This window comes from Perna viridis, chromosome 6 (genome assembly GCF_037379345.1).
Source record: "Perna viridis isolate PV_CMFRI_1.1 ecotype Kerala chromosome 6, ASM3737934v1, whole genome shotgun sequence".
NCBI lineage: Eukaryota > Metazoa > Mollusca > Bivalvia > Mytilida > Mytilidae > Perna > Perna viridis.
The window spans coordinates 4,858,083-4,879,188 of NC_142450.1; the positions used below are offsets into that span (position 1 = coordinate 4,858,083).

At 34.0% G+C, this 21,106-nt stretch overlaps 1 protein-coding gene across 5 annotated transcripts; it reads left to right on the forward strand.

Moving 5' to 3' along the window:
- Positions 1-8,673: 8,673 nt before the first annotated feature.
- LOC148613306 (uncharacterized) lies at positions 8,674-16,360 on the forward strand. Of its 5 annotated transcripts, none has more exons than XM_088586628.1 (6): positions 8,674-8,919; positions 10,800-10,985; positions 12,329-12,488; positions 13,386-13,456; positions 14,091-14,221; positions 15,340-16,360. In XM_088586628.1, the coding sequence occupies exons 1-6, from the start codon at positions 8,848-8,850 to the stop codon at positions 15,581-15,583; spliced, it is 864 nt and encodes a 287-aa protein (XP_088442754.1). In that variant the 5' UTR covers positions 8,674-8,847; the 3' UTR covers positions 15,584-16,360. The 5 variants fall into 5 exon arrangements, with proteins under 5 accessions (XP_088442754.1, XP_088442757.1, XP_088442758.1 ...); XM_088586631.1 differs by having other exon boundaries at positions 8,677-9,477; XM_088586632.1 differs by having other exon boundaries at positions 8,677-9,201.
- Positions 16,361-21,106: the final 4,746 nt, after the last annotated feature.

Consider the following 21,106-nt stretch of genomic DNA (forward strand, 5'->3'; position numbering starts at 1 on the left):
TAAAGCGAAAATCTTGAAAGGACGAACTTTTTTTGACAAGAAAATGGCGGTAAAAAGAGGGACATGTCGTTGAATAAAGTTCATTATTTATAAAATGTGTCACGTCTGTCCAATGAAGTTTATTTATTCTTAAAGCTTATAGCCATAGGGGCATTTTAAATAAAAATTATTTCATTTTGAGTCAGTTAAAGTGGAAAAATCGTGACAGGACGGACTTATTCTGTTCCATGAAATGTGTCGTTTTTTACGGGGGTACGGTAACAAAACACTAATTACTTGAAAATTACTTCATGTCCGTCATAAATACTTAACATATTCTAAAAGCTTAAACTTTTCGCTATAGTTTGATATATATTTTGTTGAAATACCTTCAGAATAAATTCATAATCTTGACAGGACGATCTTTTTGCAACCGGAAGTTTCAATTTCTTATTGGATGTGAGAACAAATAAAGTTATTTTTCTTCTAAACTGTAAATGTCTGTCAAAAATATTTACACATTCTTAAAGCCTATAATAAATGGTATATTTTGATATAAAAATATTTTATTTTTGTGTTAGTTAAAGAAAATGATAACAAGAGGGACATGTCGGTGAATAAAGTTCATTATTTATAAAATGCGTCACGTCTGTCAAATAGTTTACTTATTCTTAAAGCTTATAGTCATAGGCAAATTTTATATAAAAATTATTTCATTTTGAGTCAATTAAAGTGGAAAAATTTTGACAGGACGGACTTAATTATTCTGTTCCGTGAAATGTGTCGTTTTTTCACGGCGGTACAGTAACAAAAGTCAAAACACTAAATACTTGATTATTATTTCATGTCAAAATTATTTAAATATTCTTAAAGCTTAAACTTTTTGCTATATTTTGTTGTATATTTGTTGACAGGACGAACTTTTGGCAACCGGAAGTTTACAATTTATCGTATGGGGGAACAAAGTTATTTTTGTCTAAATTATAAATGTCTGTCAAAAATAGTTACATATTCTTAAAGCCTATAATAAACGGTGTATTTTGATATAAAAATATTTAATTTTTGAGTCAGTCAAAGGGGAAAAACCATGACAGGACGGACTTCTTTCTGTTACATGATTTCTGCATTTTTCTACGGGGGTATTGTAACACATCATAAAATATCTGAATTTTATTTATTGTCGGTCAAAAATATTTATCATATTCTTGAAGCTTATATTTTTACTACATTTTGATGTATAGATATTAGAATTTGAATAAGAGATTAATCCAAGATCTTGACAGGTCGAACTATTTTCGAAGTGAAAAATCTTCATTTGTCGACACAATTAGGCTTAGAACTAAAATATAATATATGTATGTTATGAAAAAGTAATGTAGTTATAAAAGACAATTTTATGATATGTTACAATACCCCCGTAAAACGTTTGTGTAGTTTCGACAAGCTCTATAACGTATGAGTTGTGATATGAACACTCCATACGCAGGGGACGAAGGGATGATGCCACAGATGAAAGGAAAGTTGACAATTCTGAATGAAAAGTCATCACGTTTGTCGTAAAGTTTGGTCAATAGATTTCCTTTACCATCGATTTCTAAGTGAATGTCAAGATATGAGGCTGACCTCACAGTGTCTGTAGTATCCTTTATCTCAAGTTCTTTGTGGTCGATGCAATGTATCAAATCCCTGGAATTAGGATTGTTTAAAGATAATACGTCATCTGTATATATATAGCGGAAACTGAGATTAAATGATATAGTTAAACGATATTCTTTCTTTCGGATCAGATAATCTATAAAGTCAGCCTCATAAGAGTGAAGGAATAGGTCAGCCAGTAGAGGGGCACAATTTGTTCCCATTGGAATGCCAACCATTTGGACAAATATGTTGTCGAATAAAAATTCCAACATGATGCATTTTGTAGACATCTTCCTCCGTATATTTGAAAGATGAATTGCAGGATTATTTTTTACAAAGTATGAATAATCTCTACCAAGAACTATATACTTGAATCTAAGTGTACCATCTTTTTTGGGAAAAAAAAACAACGATGTATAATGTTTTTAAGTCGGGATTTTAACTGAGTAAGGGGAATAGAAGTATACAGTGTTGAAAAATCATAGGTTTTAATGCTATTATATTCTCGTAATAGTCTTGAACTGATGGTCTCCAAAAGATCTTTCGATTTTTATAGGATCCACATTGAATTAATACCACTACGGGAGTAACAAGTGTTGTGGCAGGACTGCAGATTCTCTTTGACAGCTGTGAGTATAGAAGTTAAAAGTTTTGAAAGAGGTTTGGTGGTACATTTTGCAGGTCCAGCTATGTAACATTGTATGGATTCTTGTGGAGTTTAGGAATCCAGTAAATGAACGGTAAATCACAATCATCGTCCTTGGTAGGGAGTCCCAAAGAGGATAGCACAGATTAATGGTTTTTCACAATCTCTGTTTTGAAGAGTGTGGTAGCAGTATAGGTCTTATCAATGCTATTATTTTTTACGTCTACCTCTTATAATAAACATTGGATGTAAAACGTTTTGCAGACAAAAACAATGTTGTTTTGGGCTTTGTCTGCTGGTACGACAACATGACAATGATTTTGCTGCATCGGGGTCTTTGAAAACTGATATAGCATTGGCACTCATTGACCTACTTAAAACTGTCATTCGTTTCCAAATTAAAGACCTCACGGCCTTTAACCACTCCGGCACAGAATCAATGCCTTCTTGATCTCGTTTTATCCATTTTCTTGCGTGGTCCTCCACGGCATCCATAAGAACTTTAAAGTTATAATTCCAATTTATGGAGAGTGGTTCACGGTGCTTGGGACCTTTAGAAAGGATATTACGCAGAGATTCGTTTTCGATGATGGTTAAATCTCCGGTAACGAAGTGACCGGAAGAACCATATTTGAATGGAAAGTTTTTACAAGAACAGTCAGGTGGTTTAACCTTGAAGTCCCCAATCTCGGGGTTCTGCTATAGCCTTTTATAATTGAAAATTTTGGAAACACGAATGTCCATGAGAACGTATCCAAGTTCAGAAATGTCAATCGCGTACAAGAGATCGTTAACATAAGACTATGTAAAACAAAGCAGACAGGACACAATCTTGTCGCACAACACGTTGTACAGTAAACCATCGGGAGAGTTTGTTGTTCAATAACACACAACCGAACATGTTTTTATACATTTCGTCTATAGAATCCACATTTTACCAACAACTCCATATACACATGTATGTAAAGTTTATATGATAGTGCGTCGTGCCAAATCATGCCGAAAGCTTTCGTACTTTATAATAAAACCACAATGACGGCACTGTTCTTCTCATCTCAATGAATGACGGATGGTCTTTCGAAGATTAAATGAAGCGTAGATACTTGAGAAACATTTCTGAGATGTCATTTGAGTCGGATGTGGTAAGTTCCTCTTCAGCATTTCTAAACGGTCTACCAGAGCCTTCTATACTATTTCTGCAATACATCTGGTGAGAGATATGCCCCGGTATGAGTTCGGATTTGACTTGTTTCTATTTCCGCCTTTTAATAATGGAACCATAATACTTGTATTCCAATCTGAAGGAACGTAACATTATTATATCATCAAACTAAATAAACTACACAGATGTTTCTGTACAGATTTTCCATCATATTTTATGTGTTCGTTATAGAGACCAGATGATTTGTTGTTCTGTAAACGCTGACATATATATGCCATTGAATGGGAGCGCTGCCACTCTAATGAATTTGCCTAATCTGGTCTACATCTTTTTCGATAGATTTCCTGGTCGGTTGATCCATTGACTTGCAGTCAAATTTATAGATGCTTTCACAGTGTTCAGCTCATCCATTACAAATTTCATCACCAGACTCTCATTTATGCGTAGTTCACGGCATATTTTGTAATTATTAATCGAAATGTTTTATTCCGTAACGAGTTACAGAAAGTTATAGAGTACGTAAGTGACATTGCTAAGCGCATGGAAGATTCCGTTGATTCAGACCAGTATATATATATACAAACGTCTCAGAATTTGACGACTCTATTCGCTACACTGCTCCATCGAATCACATTGATACAGGGAAGATATGTAAACGTATAGAAAGGTCTGAACAATTCCCAACGAATTGTCACAGCGGTACGAGTTCGAGTCCCGCGGAGGGAACGACCAAAAATTTGCATCGCAAATTTGACAGTTCTAACATCGTTGGGAATTTTTCAGATCTAGCAATGTCACTTACTCTACGCTTTCTATAACTCGTTACGGAAAAAAGCATTTCGATTAATAATTGTTTATAGTCACGAAAATATAAGTTATTTCGATTGTGAACTTTTCCGTTCTCAATCCAGATACCTCGTTTAGCTGTCATGTCTTTATGTAAAGTTTTAACTATTTCAGTCCAGTAAGGCTTGACCATGATGTGTTCGATAATTTTTTTTCTTAGGGAGTATTTATTTGTCAGCTCTGATAATAGCATCTGTTATAGTTTTGTAATAGTTTCAATATGTATCTCTGAGACTGGAGATGTTGGAACTTTAATGGACCATAAAAATTGCGAGAGCGCAAAATTTAATGCGTAATCAGAGACGGAGTTAGTTTCAAGCGCCTTTTTTTCAAGAAACTTTGTAGAATATCGAGTTTTCTTCTTTTCCAGTAAACCAACAATGTATACACACATGTATATGATTACTTACTGGTGTACGTGGCCTATATACATGAAGTGATAATTAACAATGGAACTTATTTACATAGAAAATATATGCAAAAAACAGTATTAGTGGACATTTGTGGTTTAAACTATGTACATGAGGTAAAGAATAATCCAAGGAGGGATGAGAGAACAGCGTGTGAAAGCAGTTCTCTAAAGATCTATACTAAGGTAAAATTGGCAATTGCATTAGATAGTATGTTCCGCTCAGTGATGGTGTATCGAAAAAATGAAAACCTGTAAGTGTCTTTAGTAGTATGGATTTGTCTGAAAATGAGAGAGTGATTTTTTCTGGTTCTTGGGTCTGATGGAAATAGAATTGTGCTGGATTAAATATAGCAACAAGTGAATGTGTGATCTTATCCATCATTACGAATACGCAACCTGCCTTCTTGTAGTTTTGGCCAGTTTAGTATGTTTATCATGTCAGATACAGTGTACACTACTAGTGTTGTGGTAGTTATTACAGGCGTACCTAGCAGCCTACCTCTGACCCTATCATCGAAATGGAATTTTGGGTATGAGGATCCTAAACTGGGGAGGAATACTCAAGTTTGGTGCGTACAAGGGCTTGGTATGCTTGACCTTTGGTATGCTGGTTGTTTTTCTTCAAGTTCCTTTTGAGGAATCCAAGTGTTTTATTAGCTTTTGAAATGATGTCATCAGTATGCTTGTCCTATTTTAGGTTAAATCAAAGAGTGACACCTATATAGGCATTTAATTAACTGATGTGACAACTTCTATGGTTTACGTTTACTGGAGTAATGGAGACAGCGAGAACAGTGCATTTATCAGGGTGGAAGGCCATTAACATATATATATAGATATATGCTAGTTTGCTATGATTAAGATAATACGGGTTGTCATTGATATATACCAAGAATTAAATAGGTCCTATTACAGTACCTTGTGGTACACCAGAGATGACAGAGACAGTGTTCGATGATTTGCCGTCCAAGACTACTTTTTGAGTGCTGTCAGATAGTGATGCCGAAATCCATTTTAATGTTTTTATAGTAATTTAATTTGTAGATAAGATGCTGAGAAACTTAGTCAATAGCTTTAGCGAAATCCATGATAATCAGATAAGTTTAATTGTGTATTTGTGGTGTTTAAATTTGGAGTTCTTGAACAAATCAAAAGAATTGTGTTTTTCATGAGCGAGAGTGGCGAAATCTGTGTTTGAAATCTTAAAGAATGTTATTTGACTCTAGATGTTTTATGATGTGTTAGGTGACAATATGTTCCATTAACTTGCAGTAGATACAAGTTAATGAAATTGGTCTGTAATGTACAGTCGTATGTTTATCTCTTTTCTTGTAGATATCTGCATGTTTCCAGTCGGTAGATGTTTCACAGATGCATGTGATTTAGTAAATAGGTGACAGAGAAATTGGTAAAATTTGTGCTTGGATTTTTTTTCATAAGTCTACCACTGATGTTATATCTGAGGCCTGTTGACTTATGAGGATTGAATTTATTAAGTAGTTTCTCAATTCCAAGTGCTGTGATATTTAATTTGTTAATGACTGGGTGGGATCTAGCTCCGTTATCAGGTATAGATTCGTTTGTTACTGGTGAAAATACAGATTGAAGCTGCTCATTTAAAAGGTTTGCTTTTTCTTTGGTATCAGTTATAAGATTACTACCTCTTCTAAGTACAGCGATACCAGATTTGTCAGTTCTTATTGACTGTATGTATTGGAATAGCTTTTTTGGTTTGTTATGGTTTGAGGTGGTTGTATCTGGTTCATTGACAGGTATTATACATGTACATATCAGTTGGACAACATATTTTTGATAGTCTTTCCTTTTTTCTTCACCTTGACCTTTAACACAAACTGGTTTAAAGAGTCTGTGGAACGGCAGACTTTTTGTATCGGGCCAGATCGACTTTACAATTATGCTTCTGGAAGAGGGTTATGTTACTACAAGACTGAAGTCATCACTAAAGACGTTTTAAGGTCGTCATCATGAACTTGTGGACCGTTATGGTGTATCCATTTGCACCATGAAAATTGATTTGTTCAATGTGTCATAGTTTTTTTTCCATGTGAAATCTTACTAAGATCCTTAATAACTTTTTTTCTGTACAACTTTAATATATTTTTTCAGGTCAAGCATGCTTAGACTACTCCAGAATTACATGATCAGCGTAAACAAATATTAATACGCTTTTACTTATTAATAAGCATGCTGAATTTGCCGTTTCCGGAATGACAAATTTGTCCCGTAGACAATTCGTTGGACTTGACTTTTTGTGTGCAACTCGGTGGGTGTATCGGGAAGAGCAGTGGATGCTTATCCTACCGCGGTGCGGGATCGTCCCAGCCCATGGACTATTGTGGAATAAAAATATTACCTGGGCTTTTCCAGGTTACGCAATACTGTAGACTGTTATGTCAAACCCTAACTTGGAAAAGTTATGATGCGATTTGTATTTGATCAACGAAACTAGCGAATTTTTTTCCGAGATTGGTTTGATCCTCAATCGTATTCACAAAATATATACAAATGGAGCTGCTATGGTGCTATATTTCCGCTTTATTTACTGAAAGTACAAACCGGATATTGATGCTTTTTCTGGTCATAAGCATACAGAATCCAACCATCAGCGAACGTTTGTCCAACGGAGGCATGCTGTCTGGGCCTTCCTCTTAGTTTGTACAATTTAGTGTCAAACCAAAACTTGTTATTAACAGACAATTTTATTTCTGACTACAGTCATCACACTTTTCAAAATTTTTACTTAAGAAATGAAGAATCTACAAGGTTTTGTTTATTTATTCAGAGACAAAGACAAGCAGTTTCATTTACATACGTGGATGCTGCGTTGAACTTGTAAAAATAATAATTAAAAATAAATATAAATGGAAAACAATAACCCATTTTATGTAGATAACTTTATGATAACTTTATGGCAATTTGTGGAATTTAAGTTATATTAAGACACTTAAACAAGCAAATCAAACAATTTGTTCCTGTACAAATAATATATTTTTCAAAGATTTCACGTCGATCTGTCCCCTAGTGGATCCCTAGATAAAAGATAACTTATATTGACAAGTTAATTTTAAATTAAGAAATAATTCGTGGATGGGTTAGATTTGTACTCATTTTAACATGGGTACGACGTTTATATTCGATTATTTAACACCGAACGACAGCAAAGTGTTAAATGAGAAAATAAATGCCCAATCCATGTTAAAATTAGTACAAATCTACCCCGGAAGGAAATATTTCTATTATAATATGACAAATACGGTAATTTTTGGGACAAAAATAATTAATTTTCCTCAGCGTAGCCAAAATAACGGCTGTTCCTAGAGGCTGTTCCGTTTAACCCCCCATATGGAAGTTGGATTCATTAAGAAATAAACCACATATCCAAATTAACCATCTATTGGATAAGTAATATCAGTATCAGTATAAATATAGTATTAGATAACCTCTCAGTCGTTAAATCATCGCGTAAACGTTTTTGATTACATTCTTTTGATTACCGCTGTAACCTTGGTTCCCTTAATTACTCTTAAATGAGTATTTCGAAAGCGACAGCTAAAGAAAAGAGACAGTGCGCTGGTGCTAAAGGTGGGATTGTACCGAAATATACTTTTTGACGATATAAAGACGCCATATTACAATATGTAATAATCATATGTAATTGCTCGAAACTGTACTCAATATGGTCCAATATACGAACTATTATCTATTCATTTTGATATTGTTTACATAAAATTTAAGAAAAGACATACAGAAAAGGATAACATGATATATATTTTCAATATTTATCTTGATTTTTTTAATAGTATGAAAACCTAATGCATAATGCATCGGGTTTATGATTGAGGATGGATGGACTTTTGAAAAGGGGACGGATTCATATGGGGATGGATCGACTGTGGACGAATCCACTAGGGGACGGATTGACATGAAATTGTTTATATGTATGTGTAGTTATTTCGAAGGACTTTCGGAGAAAAAAATCAATACTGAAGAAAAGTATCGTTTTCTGCTGATGTGATTGATGTTCAAATAAATGACATAATAAAACTTTCATTATAATGGAATAAAAACACGAAATTTACTATTCGAACTGGTTGATTGGAATTTAATATTTTTCAATACAACAGGGGACCAGCTGACGCGCACATGTTAATGTTACGCAATCAATTATTCAGTGTTTTTGAAAAGGTTGAGCGTCACTCTGCTAAAAGCGAAACCGTAAGAACTAAAATTTTATGAGTACATCCTCGGTAAGAATGGGTTATGAGACAATTATGCATATATTTGGATCTATCTAAAGTAAAAGTAATAGATACTGCTGATCTTCGGTGGTAAATTCAATAACGCAGATCTACATGTATATACTGCATAACGTCAACCTGGGTGAAAGGTATTTACAAGTGCAAGCAAAAATCGGTTAAAAACAGATGGTTTACTAATCACTGTTGACAGCTACAGTCTTAGTGTGGTCTCATTGAAGCTCTCGGGCGAGGTGGCCTGGTAAGCTGCTGGAGAAAGCCTTAATCCCTTTTGGGATTTGGCACTGGAGATATTTTTTGTTTTGACTACCACCGAATCCGTTAAAATGCCCTATGTGTAGTACATATAGTAAAATTTTACAACTCGACCACGACTCGAACCGGGACTGATTGCACCGAAAGCAGCACGCCAAGGATCCAGTACAGTGGATGATATGAAAGTAGACAAAAAATATCTCCAGCACTGAATCCCAAAAGGGATTAGAGATAAACCTGTTCCAATCAGTAGTGGTGCGTGGTAGGTAGCCAAACTTGTATGTGGAAGTACTGATTTGGAAAAAAAAATATCAGAATGGTATTGTCTTGGATTTATGGATAGTTGTCTGATGTAGGATTGAATATAAATGACTGCTTTGTGAATTCAAGAGAAGGCCAGTCTAGGTTGGTTAAGATGCTAGTGGCTGTCCCAAGTTCTCCAATTTATGTTGGTGTTACAAATACAGCAGCTTTCTCTGGACCATCTTAATTGTGTACATGTGTTGTTTTCTGTATAGGTTCCACACTGCTGTTCGAGGTGTGGGCCAACTAGTGTCAGGTATGCCTATTCTTTCATGTCCTATTAGAATTTGTTGATGTTTCTTCTCTTGTTTGCTTTTAACACTGCCTTGTTGATATTAGGCTCCCATCTTATTTGTATGTCTTCTGATAATTCCACTCCCAGGTATGGGTACTGATATACAGTGTATGACCTAGCATTTCATATTTTTTTTACTGGTGTTTTCGTTCTTGTGACTTTGATGGGATGTAACTTGCCAAGTGTCTGCCAACTATATGTAGGTCAGGATTGTTAACTGTTTTCTGTCTTTGGTGGTTATGATGGATTGATGGAGTAGCGAGTCATCTGCAAAGAGCCATTTCGTTGATGTTGATATGGAAACATAGAGGTCCCAGTGCTGTTGTGGAACTCCTGACCTGCTAGTTTCTTCATCCATACAGACCCTTGATACTGATGTCATATCAAAAGTTTTAGACATCCACCAAACTGTATAAATTTGTCCCTTTCAGTCTCATCTCGACCTACACATGTACAAATGTACACTTAGAGATGAATGGTAAAGGAAAACTATTAACCAAACTACAAATGTATATGACATGTCAGGGTAGGAAACTCACTCAAATTCTAGCCAGTCCTGAATACAATTTTTCTTTATATTTACTAGATGGCTATAAAGATTTTTGCTAAAATTAGCCAGTCTCGGGCTGGCGGGCAGGCTACTGTTTCTAACTCTGTGACATGTCTCTACACACAACGCAGGAGCCTGTGGTTAAAATGCAGATGCATGTTAAATATTGTTTCCATTTTTGGAATGAACCAAGCGGTTAATTTCAGATGGGGTACATTTTGTTCCAGGTGAACCAGAACTACAGTGTAAATACACTCACTTTCTTTACTGCATGTATTTCATATGTACATATGTTGTTTGTAGGTGAATGTTATGATAAATTCAGCTTGCCTGTCTTTGTAACTAAAATCTTCACAGATGCATAATGTACATTGTACATGTATGTAATATACTTATATGCACATGTGTGATACTAAATTAAAGTGTATTTTTTTAGGTCTCAAAAATCATCAATATGCCTAAGAGAAAAGCAACCACAAAAACTGAAGATTCACCAAAGAAAAGCAAAACTCAATCAACAATAAAAAAGGAGTCGCCTAAGGTTGTAAAAGAAAAGGGATCAAATGACAAAAAGAAGTCTCACCCAAAATTGATTGACGAAGCAACTAATGAAGAATTGGAGGTAAAATTTGAATGAGAGTGGCTGGAGACCCTTTTCTTTGAAAAAGAGTTACATGTATGGTTCCATATACATGTACATATACAATCATGCAAAAAATAAGCAATAAGTGATTAAATTATATCTTTGACACAAAAATATTTTGTTGACAAGTATTTAGACGGTTAACAGACAGTGTTTTTATTGATAAAAAGTTGAGTTTAGCAGATATTTAGAGATAAATTTTAGTAAAATACTACAATGTATGTATAGGATAATATCCATAAAATAAATGTACATTAAAATTGTCAAAAATGGCATAGTTGGATTACTGATAAATAAATTAATAGTACTTTGGATTTTAATACTTTAAATTTGTGGACTATCTCACCCTGCACACTTGTAGAGATACATGTATTCTACATGATATTGTCAGAATCAAAATCGTAACTGTTATTTAATATTATACTACATATGTATAACCAATAAGAAATTATTAACATGAGGTACAACAAAGTTTACCTCGGGTAACACCGGTTGTATGGATTATTTCAATAAGGGGTCTATTGAACACATCTAAGATGCTAAAAACTAAATATCTTATAGGTGATGAATATATTTCTGCATGACTTGTAGGAGGAACTATACTTAAATACACACACTACTAATGTATAGTTCAACCAATGTATACTGTTTACCTTAGCTATATACCGGTAACTTACTTGTACATGTAAGACAGTTGTGAAAGGTTTTATATTTTGATGTTTATATGCACAACATGAAGTCTAATTCTGGCAGCCATTTTGTCTTAAGCATTTGTGTTGCACATGTAAATATCCAAATATTAAATGTCATACAACTACCTGTACATTTACAAAATCTTATGTTGCATTGGATGTGTTCATGTTAAGGAATTATTGGTGGCAAGAGTAAAATGGTGATCAGTATTATTCAGGAACAAGTCTCTTAAAAGACATTCTTGATAAAAAGTTTACATTTTTGGGTCAAGTTTCACATAGAGAAATTCAGGGTATAGCTTGGTGAATTTTAGTTGGTCATGCAGGCAAGGCAAATATTTTTGTAACCTCATCCACTACATGTACCTTTAGCAGCCTTTTGATGTTTGGCATCCAACATCAGGCACGGGTCCCATGTTGTGGGATCTGATTTCATGCCTGTTGGACATCTACTTTCTGTTTAATGAAATTAGGCCATTTCTTTCTTTCACCAGGTGTGATAACCTCTTCTGGAGATCAACAATGGGGAGACAACCCACAATTTTCAAAGTAAACATGTAAATTTCTGAATACACAACAGAATTTTACAAACTTAGAATAGAATTACTATTTGTTTGTTTTTTTTTGCAGAGCTTAGAGTTTACTGCCAACCTGCCTACAAAGAACAAAAAAGGCGAACTTGTATTTGAAGATAGTTCAGAATTCAGACCCAATATGACACCAAAAGAAGTACTGCAAGCCGGAAGTTTTGGAGGAACATACTACCGATCAATCAAATCTGGTGTTACTGGTATGATATTTGTCACTTTGGGCTTAGATTTGTTTGTTTCACATTATTTTTATTGTCTCCTATTTGCATGTAGTAGAGTTTTAATAATGAGTGAAAGTTGAATATCGCAAAATTTCAAGTTATTTGATTTCAACATCATAAAATAAACAGCCTCAGTGATAATTGATTCGATACTTTGAGTATTCAAATTTCATGGTTACAAACCCTTTTTCCCTATGATTCCTTTGAAATATTTGGCTGCTTGACGTTCGGCATCTGCTACATTGGAAATTTAAGTAGTAAACAGTATGTTACAAGAGAACAATGGAAGAAACATCACAATGTCTCTTTCGACCAAGGGTATTTTCATGATAATATGTCACAATCCCATAATAACCAATCACAGCGGAAATATTTTCATATCACTAATTCGTATCACATTGCTCCATGATGTAATAAACCATAACATACCTAGTCATCAAAGGAATAGATACAATTATTGAATATCCTAATCATAGAGGATATTGTCTTCAAAACAATAGCTTTAATTAAATTACATTTACACTTCGGTAATGTACAAATTAAACTGATAAATGTACATGTATGTCTATTCATGCATAAGCTTATTTATAGGGAGAACATCTGAAAGCTTTATTTTTTAATTTAAAATATATACAGATTGAAGAAAAGGATACAGTATTTGCTTAGATACACAAATTTGAAAAAAAAATATATGACATTGGTTCTTACATTTTCTCTATTACAACATTATTATGTATGAATAATATATGTTACTCTAATGCAGATTCATATATACATGTATATAAAGAAGTAAAAATAAACTCCTGGAAATGTTATGACTTACATTTTGTACTTTTTGTTGTACTTTAAAGTTTTATCATTAAATGTTTGTTTTAGGAAAAAGCTATTCAGGTGTATGGAAAGAGTTACCCAAGGATTGGTTAGAAGGTTTGAATATTGGAAAACAGGTAAAGAGCTTTTATTTTGCGAGGAAGGTCTGTAAGACAGCTCCACTCATAATCCAATTAAATGGATAATATATGTTTGCAATGTTTTATATAGTATTTGAATGGAAAACATGTGCTTACAACGTTTAATAGAAATAGTCCGACTAATTAAAGTTATTTTAAGGAGGTTGACCTAGGGTAAGGGACATTTCTCTTGAAATCTGTGAAATGCTTGTATCGTATTCAATTTCACCAAAGCCTAATAAGCTTTCATTTGAAACAAAATGATAATTAGTCCAAGTTACTTTAATGCTTACACAAGATTGATGTAAAATACTGAATACAAACATTCCAATTATTTGTAAGAATTCTATCCCTTACCCTAGGTCTACCTCCTTAATACATGTACATGTAACTCAAATTTCAAAATACTGAGTTTAAACTACAGATGTTTTAATAGGCAACCAGACGCTCTGGAAAGGGAAATGAGTGACAGGTTATTTTTATAAATATTACTTTTAGTACAATGAAGGTTGTTTACAAAAGGCTAATGGTACCAATATCTCTTATACTCTAAAGTGGGAATTTACATTCAGTACATGTATATATTATTCATTTATAAATTATTTCTAGTTCATCTGTTACTTTTGCACAGGTTGCCTCCCCTACATATCATGAATCAGTCAACACTTACAAGGTAAAATGTGGTGGAAGTTTGGAAATGTGGGAGGAGAGTGGATGGATACACAGACAGGACCCATATGGCTGGTTCCAATGGTACTGTAGGTATGTATACCTTATTCAAGGGCACATTTTGGTCCTTGATGAACCAGATAATTTGTTGTTTTAGTGGTAGGCATGTACATGTAACTGTGATAAAAGGTAAATTTTAGCCTGTTCATAATTCAACAGTGAATCAATAAAATTTGTGAAAACTGTGGTGCAGTTGTGTTCGGTTACTTGTTATCTTATTTCCAAAGCTCTCAAATTCATCCCTAGTTTGTGATTTTCATATTTTAGTTCTTATACTTTACAATTTGGTCCTTGTCTATTGTCCTGCATTATTTGTTCAAATGATTTTCATTTGTACTTCAGTACTGCTACTGTCTTTGTTTGTATCAGTGTCTGTAAGAATCAGGCAGTGAGTGAAACATGGTATGAAAAACCCATCTATTTGCACCATCAGAATCAAGGCAAAAAGACAAGATTTTGCATATGATTTTGATATATTGAATTATAATTTCATTGAAATGCACTGAAAATGAACATTTTAAGGGCAGATGACTCTGTCAATAAGCTAATTTTTCTAACATTCTATTGAAAAATATAGCAATAATCAAAACTTGCATCATTGAATGTTTAATACATGTATATTTCACAAAAATGACAAAATTGCAATAACTGTTGCATGCATTAATTTCTGAAATAATGATAGTATAATTAATTGGAAGGAGTGAATTACAAAAATATAATCTTGAGTGTGAAGAAGGCCTAGATTTAATAAGTATGAGGAACATGTTCAGGTTATAAGTTAAATTTTACTGCGTTCTTGGCACATGTGATTATATTTTGGTTATTCACGATAACCAGTTCACTATCCTATGTATTAGATCGATTTTCTCCATTAGTTGTTGCTATTCTCAGAACATAAATTTCAAATTTTGTGCACAGTGGATGGATATCAAAGTTTTGACGTTTTGGTGGGAGAAAGTCCGAGAGTGAAATTACTGAATTTATTTCATTGTGTGAATTATCGAAATTTATTACATTCGGAAAATATGGTAAAACACTGCTATCTATATGATAATAGTATTTATTTCCACAGTTTTTAAGTTTTTTATTTTGAGTTTACAGGGATTCAGCACTCAGTTCGTTATAATGTATGTTATGTAATGATTTTGCAGATTTTACCAAGGAAGAAGAACAGATGACGATGAAAGACAAATCGGCAGGTGGTTGAGATGTGCTGGGATAACAGGAAGGTGGAGAAATAATCTCATTTCTAAATGTGTCCGTAGTGGTTGTGGTTATGACAATTATTCTATTTCACCGGTAGTTCGACAGACATTACAACACTGGGGTTACAAGTTAAATGAAGAGGACTTCAATGTATATGCCAAGAAAATGAAAAAGAAGGGACTGGCCTAACAGTAGAAAGTTAATGATAAAACCAAGAGTAAAAGAGAAAGGGTTGTCAAAAAGAAGGATAATTTAATATTTGCATGGGTTCTGCTGAAAAAGTAAAGACCATCGGAACTATTCATTTTTGCTACAACCAAGAATTACTTTAGACGCAGAAAGAGGATATATATTTTTTAAATTATATGCCAAATATGTAGCAAATCCATGGACCAAAATACAAAAACATGTAGTTCTATCCAGCAGGTAGCATTTAGCATGAAATAAAGAAAAGTTACTCTTTACAATAATTCTGATGCATACTAACGAACTGAGAAACAAAAGAAGGATAAACAATTCAATAAGTTCTTTTTCCATGTATAATTATACAAATTAGAATCAGCTTTTACAAAATCTTGACAGATTCCTCTGCCTGATGCAGTGATGTGTAACAAGAAAAGCTGAGTAACTCTGATTTGACGAAGGTAGGGCTTACCTAGTTGCAAAGAAACTTTCTGTGTCAAGAAAATGATGAGAAAGGACGAACCTTTTGAGGTTGAGAAATTTTGTTGTTCTTTTATCATGCTTATATCATTTAATTTTGTTCATTCAAAGTAACATTTTATATACATGTACATTTTTGTATTTGTTCTACCTCAGATTGTTGTACAGTTTGTTTACATCTTGTTTTAAATGAAGGGTTTAATATATGTATGTTTTTTTTAACATTAGCCATTGATAAGTTTATTATCATTTTACAGGTACTATAAGTTAAACAATTTTGATATTAAAATGTTTACTTACATATTTACTCTTTTGTATCATAATAGTATATAGATTGTACTTGCACATGACTCTAGCACCTCAAAGCTTGGAATTATTTTTATGTAATGGGTTTGTGTTTATTACACAAGCTTCCATTTATTATCTTTGGATATACAGTACTATACAAAATGTTGAACATCAACACCAGTAATCAATAGCGATAGTCAGCCAAGAATCATGGTTCAAGTATGTATTGAAATGCGACAGAATGAAATTGTTACACCCAAAAACCATATGGTGCTCACAGAAACTATCAGAATGCTTCGCTTTGAGTTATATACAGAAGTGCTCTACAATAGTACACACATTTAGTTATTGGTGGCTTCTCAGTCAAAGGTCGTTCAACATATTGAACTAGCTTACAGAAAAGTACTCTTTTGAGGTTGTTACAGCTTGTTGTCTTTTGTCCTCTTTGTTAAAGAGTAATCAAGGGAACCAAGGTTCTAGTGGTAATCAAAGAGTAACCAAGGGAACCAAGGTTATAGCGGTAATCAAAAGAATGTAATCCAGGGACAAAGAAAATAAGTGGAAAACAGACATACACAACAAAGAACATAAAGTAACTAAAATCATACATACAAAGTAACACAAGCAAATGAGCAACTCGGACTCCATTAAAAACTGGGAGCATGGACCAGGTGCACCGGTAGGGTAAACGTTCTCTGCTTTTCTAGAAACACCCGCCGAGTTGCTTATAAAAAGTTAAGTCCGGGGTAGACAAACGAGGAAAGGAAAACTATGAACCGTTGAATAAATAAGTTCTCATGGTGCAGATGAATACACCATAACCATCCACGAGTTCATGATGACGACCATAAAACTTCTGTAGTGATGACTTCAACCTTGTAGCAATATAACTTTGTTCCAGAAGCCTATTTGTTAGAGTTCTAGCGCGACACAAAAAGTCAAAAATCAAAAGAATGCAATCCAGGGACAAAGAAAAGACGTGGAAAACAGACATACACAACAAAGAACATAAAGTAACTGAAATAATACATACAAAGTAGCAAAAGCAAATGAGCAACTCGGACTCCACTAAAAACTGGGATCATAGACCAGGTGCACCAGTAGGGTAAGCGTCCTTAAAGTGTTTGTATTCTGTATTGATCTCCAAATTCAAGAAATTTTTATAGTTTGTTTTATTGTTATATTTCCCACCACTGTCCCAAGTAGAGGGAAGGCTGGGTGCTCATAAACATGTTAAATTCCGCTACGTACTTACGTACCTGTCTCATGCCAGGAATCTGTAGCTCAGGGGTTATCTTTGTTGTTTTTTTTTTGTTCATTGTTATGTGTTTTTTTTTTTATCTATAGGTGAGGTAGATTTTCGTCTTTTATGAATAATTTCACATCTTTTGTGTTGGAGCCTTTTATTACACAAGCTTCCATTTATTATCTTTGGATATACAGTACTATACAAAATGTTGAACATCAACACCAGTAATCAATAGCGATAGTCAGCCAAGAATCATGGTTCAAGTATGTATTGAAATGCGACAGAATGAAATTGTTACACCTAAAAACCATATGGTGCTCACAGAAACTATCAGAATGCTTCACTTTGAGTTATATACAGAAGTGCTCTACAATAGTACACACATTTAGTTATTGGTGGCTTCTCAGTCAAAGGTAGTTCAACATATTGAACTAGCTTACAGAAAAGTACTCTTTTGAGGTTGTTACAGCTTGTTGTCTTTTGTCCTCTTTGTTGAAGAGTTATCAAGGGAACCAATGTTCTAGTGGTAATCAAAGAGTAACCAAGGGAACCAAGGTTATAGCGGTAATCAAAAGAATGTAATCCAGGGACAAAGAAATTACGTGGAAAACAGACATACACAACAAAGAACATAACGTAACTAAAATCATACATACAAAGTAACACAAGCAAATGAGCAACTCGGACTCCACTTAAAACTGGGAGCATGGACCAGGTGCACCGGTAGGGTAAGCGTCCTCTGCTTTTCTAGAAACACCCGCCGAGTTGCTTATAAAAAGTCAAGTCCGGGGTAGACAAACGAGGAAAGGAAAACTATGAACCGTTGAATAAATAAGTTCTCATGGTGCAGATGAATACACCATAACCATCCACGAGTTCATGATGACGACCATAAAACTTCTGTAGTGATGACTTCAACCTTGTAGCAATATAACTTTGTTCCAGAAGCCTATTTGTTAGAGTTCTAGCGCGACACAAAAAGTCAAAAATCAAAAGAATGCAATCCAGGGACAAAGAAAAGACGTGGAAAACAGACATACACAACAAAGAACATAAAGTAACTGAAATAATACATACAAAGTAGCAAAAGCAAATGAGCAACTCGGACTCCACTAAAAACTGGGATCATAGACCAGGTGCACCAGTAGGGTAAGCGTCCTTAAAGTGTTTGTATTCTGTATTGATCTCCAAATTCAAGAAATTTTTATAGTTTGTTTTATTGTTATATTTCCCACCACTGTCCCAAGTAGAGGGAAGGCTGGGTGCTCATAAACATGTTAAATTCCGCTACGTACTTACGTACCTGTCTCATGCCAGGAATCTGTAGCTCAGGGGTTATCTTTGTTGTTTTTTTTTTTGTTCATTGTTATGTGTTTTTTTTATCTATAGATGAGGTAGATTTTCGTCTTTTATGAATAGTTTCACATCTTTTGTGTTGGAGCCTTTTATTACACAAGCTTCCATTTATTATCTTTGGATATACAGTACTATACAAAATGTTGAATATCAACACCAGTAATCAATAGCAATAGTCAGCCAAGAATCATGGTTCAAGTATGTATTGAAATGCGACAGAATAAAATTGTTACACCCAAAAAACCATATGGTTTCCCACCACTGTCCCAAGTAGAGGGAAGGGTTGAGTGCTCATAAACATGTTAAATTCCGCTACGTACTTACGTACCTGTCTCATGCCAGGAATCTGTAGCTCAGGGGTTATCTTTGTTGGTTTTTTTTTTTTTTTTTTGTTCATTGTTATGTGTTTTTTTATCTTTAGATGAGGTCTATTTTCGCTTTTATGAATAGTTTCACATCTTTTGTGTTGGGGCCTTTTACAGTTTACTTTGTGGTATGGGTTTTGCCCATCATTGAAGACCGTGTAGTAACCTGTAGAAGTTAAATTGTTCGTTGCTTAACTTTTAATGTACAACTGTTTCATTGGCAATCAGATTAAGAATTACATTCTGGTAGTGAGGTGAGACATTTCATAGTATAAATTCTAATTTCGTCAGGTTTTTACATAATGTAAAAGTTTATTCAGATCCCTTTTGTTTAAATCTTGACTTGTCTGTTTCTGTAGTTACAGCTTTTAACTATAGTTTCTTTGGATTCCTTTCATCACTAATCGTGTACCTTTTTAGAAGACTTGTCGATTAAACCGTTTCGTCCTATCGTAGTAATAATAAAATTCTCGATAAATAAGAAACACTCATCTTTTGCTATATTATTTTTATTCAATATAAAAATCCCAATTTTTAGGCACCAACCATTTTCAACTGAATTTTAAAACATTATGATTCAATATTTCCCCCATTACTTAACGATGTAGATTTTCAAATAACAATTTTAACGCTGGCTGCTGCTTAAAAAAAAACAACATTTTCGCAATTGTGTGAAAAAATGTTTTCTTACTCAACATGAAATACCAGTCCCTCCCACGGGATGAAAATGGTCTGTGCCTTAACTAATTAGGTTATTAATATTCACAACAGTGGTTAGTAAAATTTTATAAAACTAAAGGCTCTTAAGTGACCGAATCGTTCACCTGGAGAATATGGAATAATGTACTTGATCAATGATGAGAATATATGAAGGCGTCTTTACTGCATCATACCGACAGAGTCACACGACAAGAACGCTTGTTGAGAGTATTCATGTCGACAACATTATCTAGTTTCAATACATTGGCATCTGGAGTTTCAGCTTAGTTGGTTTAAGAGGAAATTGGCCAATCAGAAGCTTATAATTAGATACATGTAGCCATTTGCAGCCAGTCATTTTAATAAAGCAGATCCTAAATGTTATATTGCGTAAAAGGTATCATTCCCATTATTACTGCCAAGTTCGTCACCATTGCATTAGCGTAAGCAGAGGTAAGGTTGAAATGTGTTCCCACATAGGCAAGAGTGGTCGTGGCGATTGACTAAAAATGGATCTTTTGTATAATGCACTGAGGTCAACAACCTTATAAGTTATAAAAACATTGGCAAATGTGGTGTCAGGGGAGTATATTTTTTACTTTTAATTAGAAATTGGCCAATCAGAAGCATAAATGTGGTTACGAGGAATTGATTGTATAAATTAGATCACCAAAATAGCAAAAAAAGTCGAAAATACAGTAACTCCAATGTTGGCATAGTCAACAGAATTTTACTAAAATTATACCGTTGGTATTTTATCCTGCCGAATATTTTAGCCCGTCAGAATTTGTCTAATTAATGGTTTTTCAGAAATTTTCATAAATTTTGGTGTGACCTCTGCAGTCTATTTTTATCTAAAATAGCCATATTTGTTTACAGATGCTAAATACAAACAACATTGATTCTGAAAAAAATGTACGAGTAGCGCATCCTCAGGGACATTAATACCACGTTAGGTTTCATTGGTCATGTTGTTTCAGCAGAAATACTGATGAAGACGACAGATGGCAATAGCTCAAGCGAGCCAAAATTAATTTCATGAACAAAATGGAATAATATTAAGTACAAGTTCGACAATGAGCTTTGTACAAA

What these genes read in the sequence shown, in the direction of transcription:
- LOC148613306 (XM_088586628.1), top strand. Translation starts at nt 8,848, where the DNA reads ATGTTAATGTTACGCAATCAATTATTCAGTGTTTTTGAAAAGGTTGAG. An exon ending in GTTTGAATATTGGAAAACAG is followed by an intron (nt 13,457 to 14,090) that starts GTAAAGAGCTTT and finishes ACTTTTGCACAG; the next exon opens with GTTGCCTCCCCTACATATCA. An exon ending in TGGTTCCAATGGTACTGTAG is followed by an intron (nt 14,222 to 15,339) that starts GTATGTATACCT and finishes ATGATTTTGCAG; the next exon opens with ATTTTACCAAGGAAGAAGAA.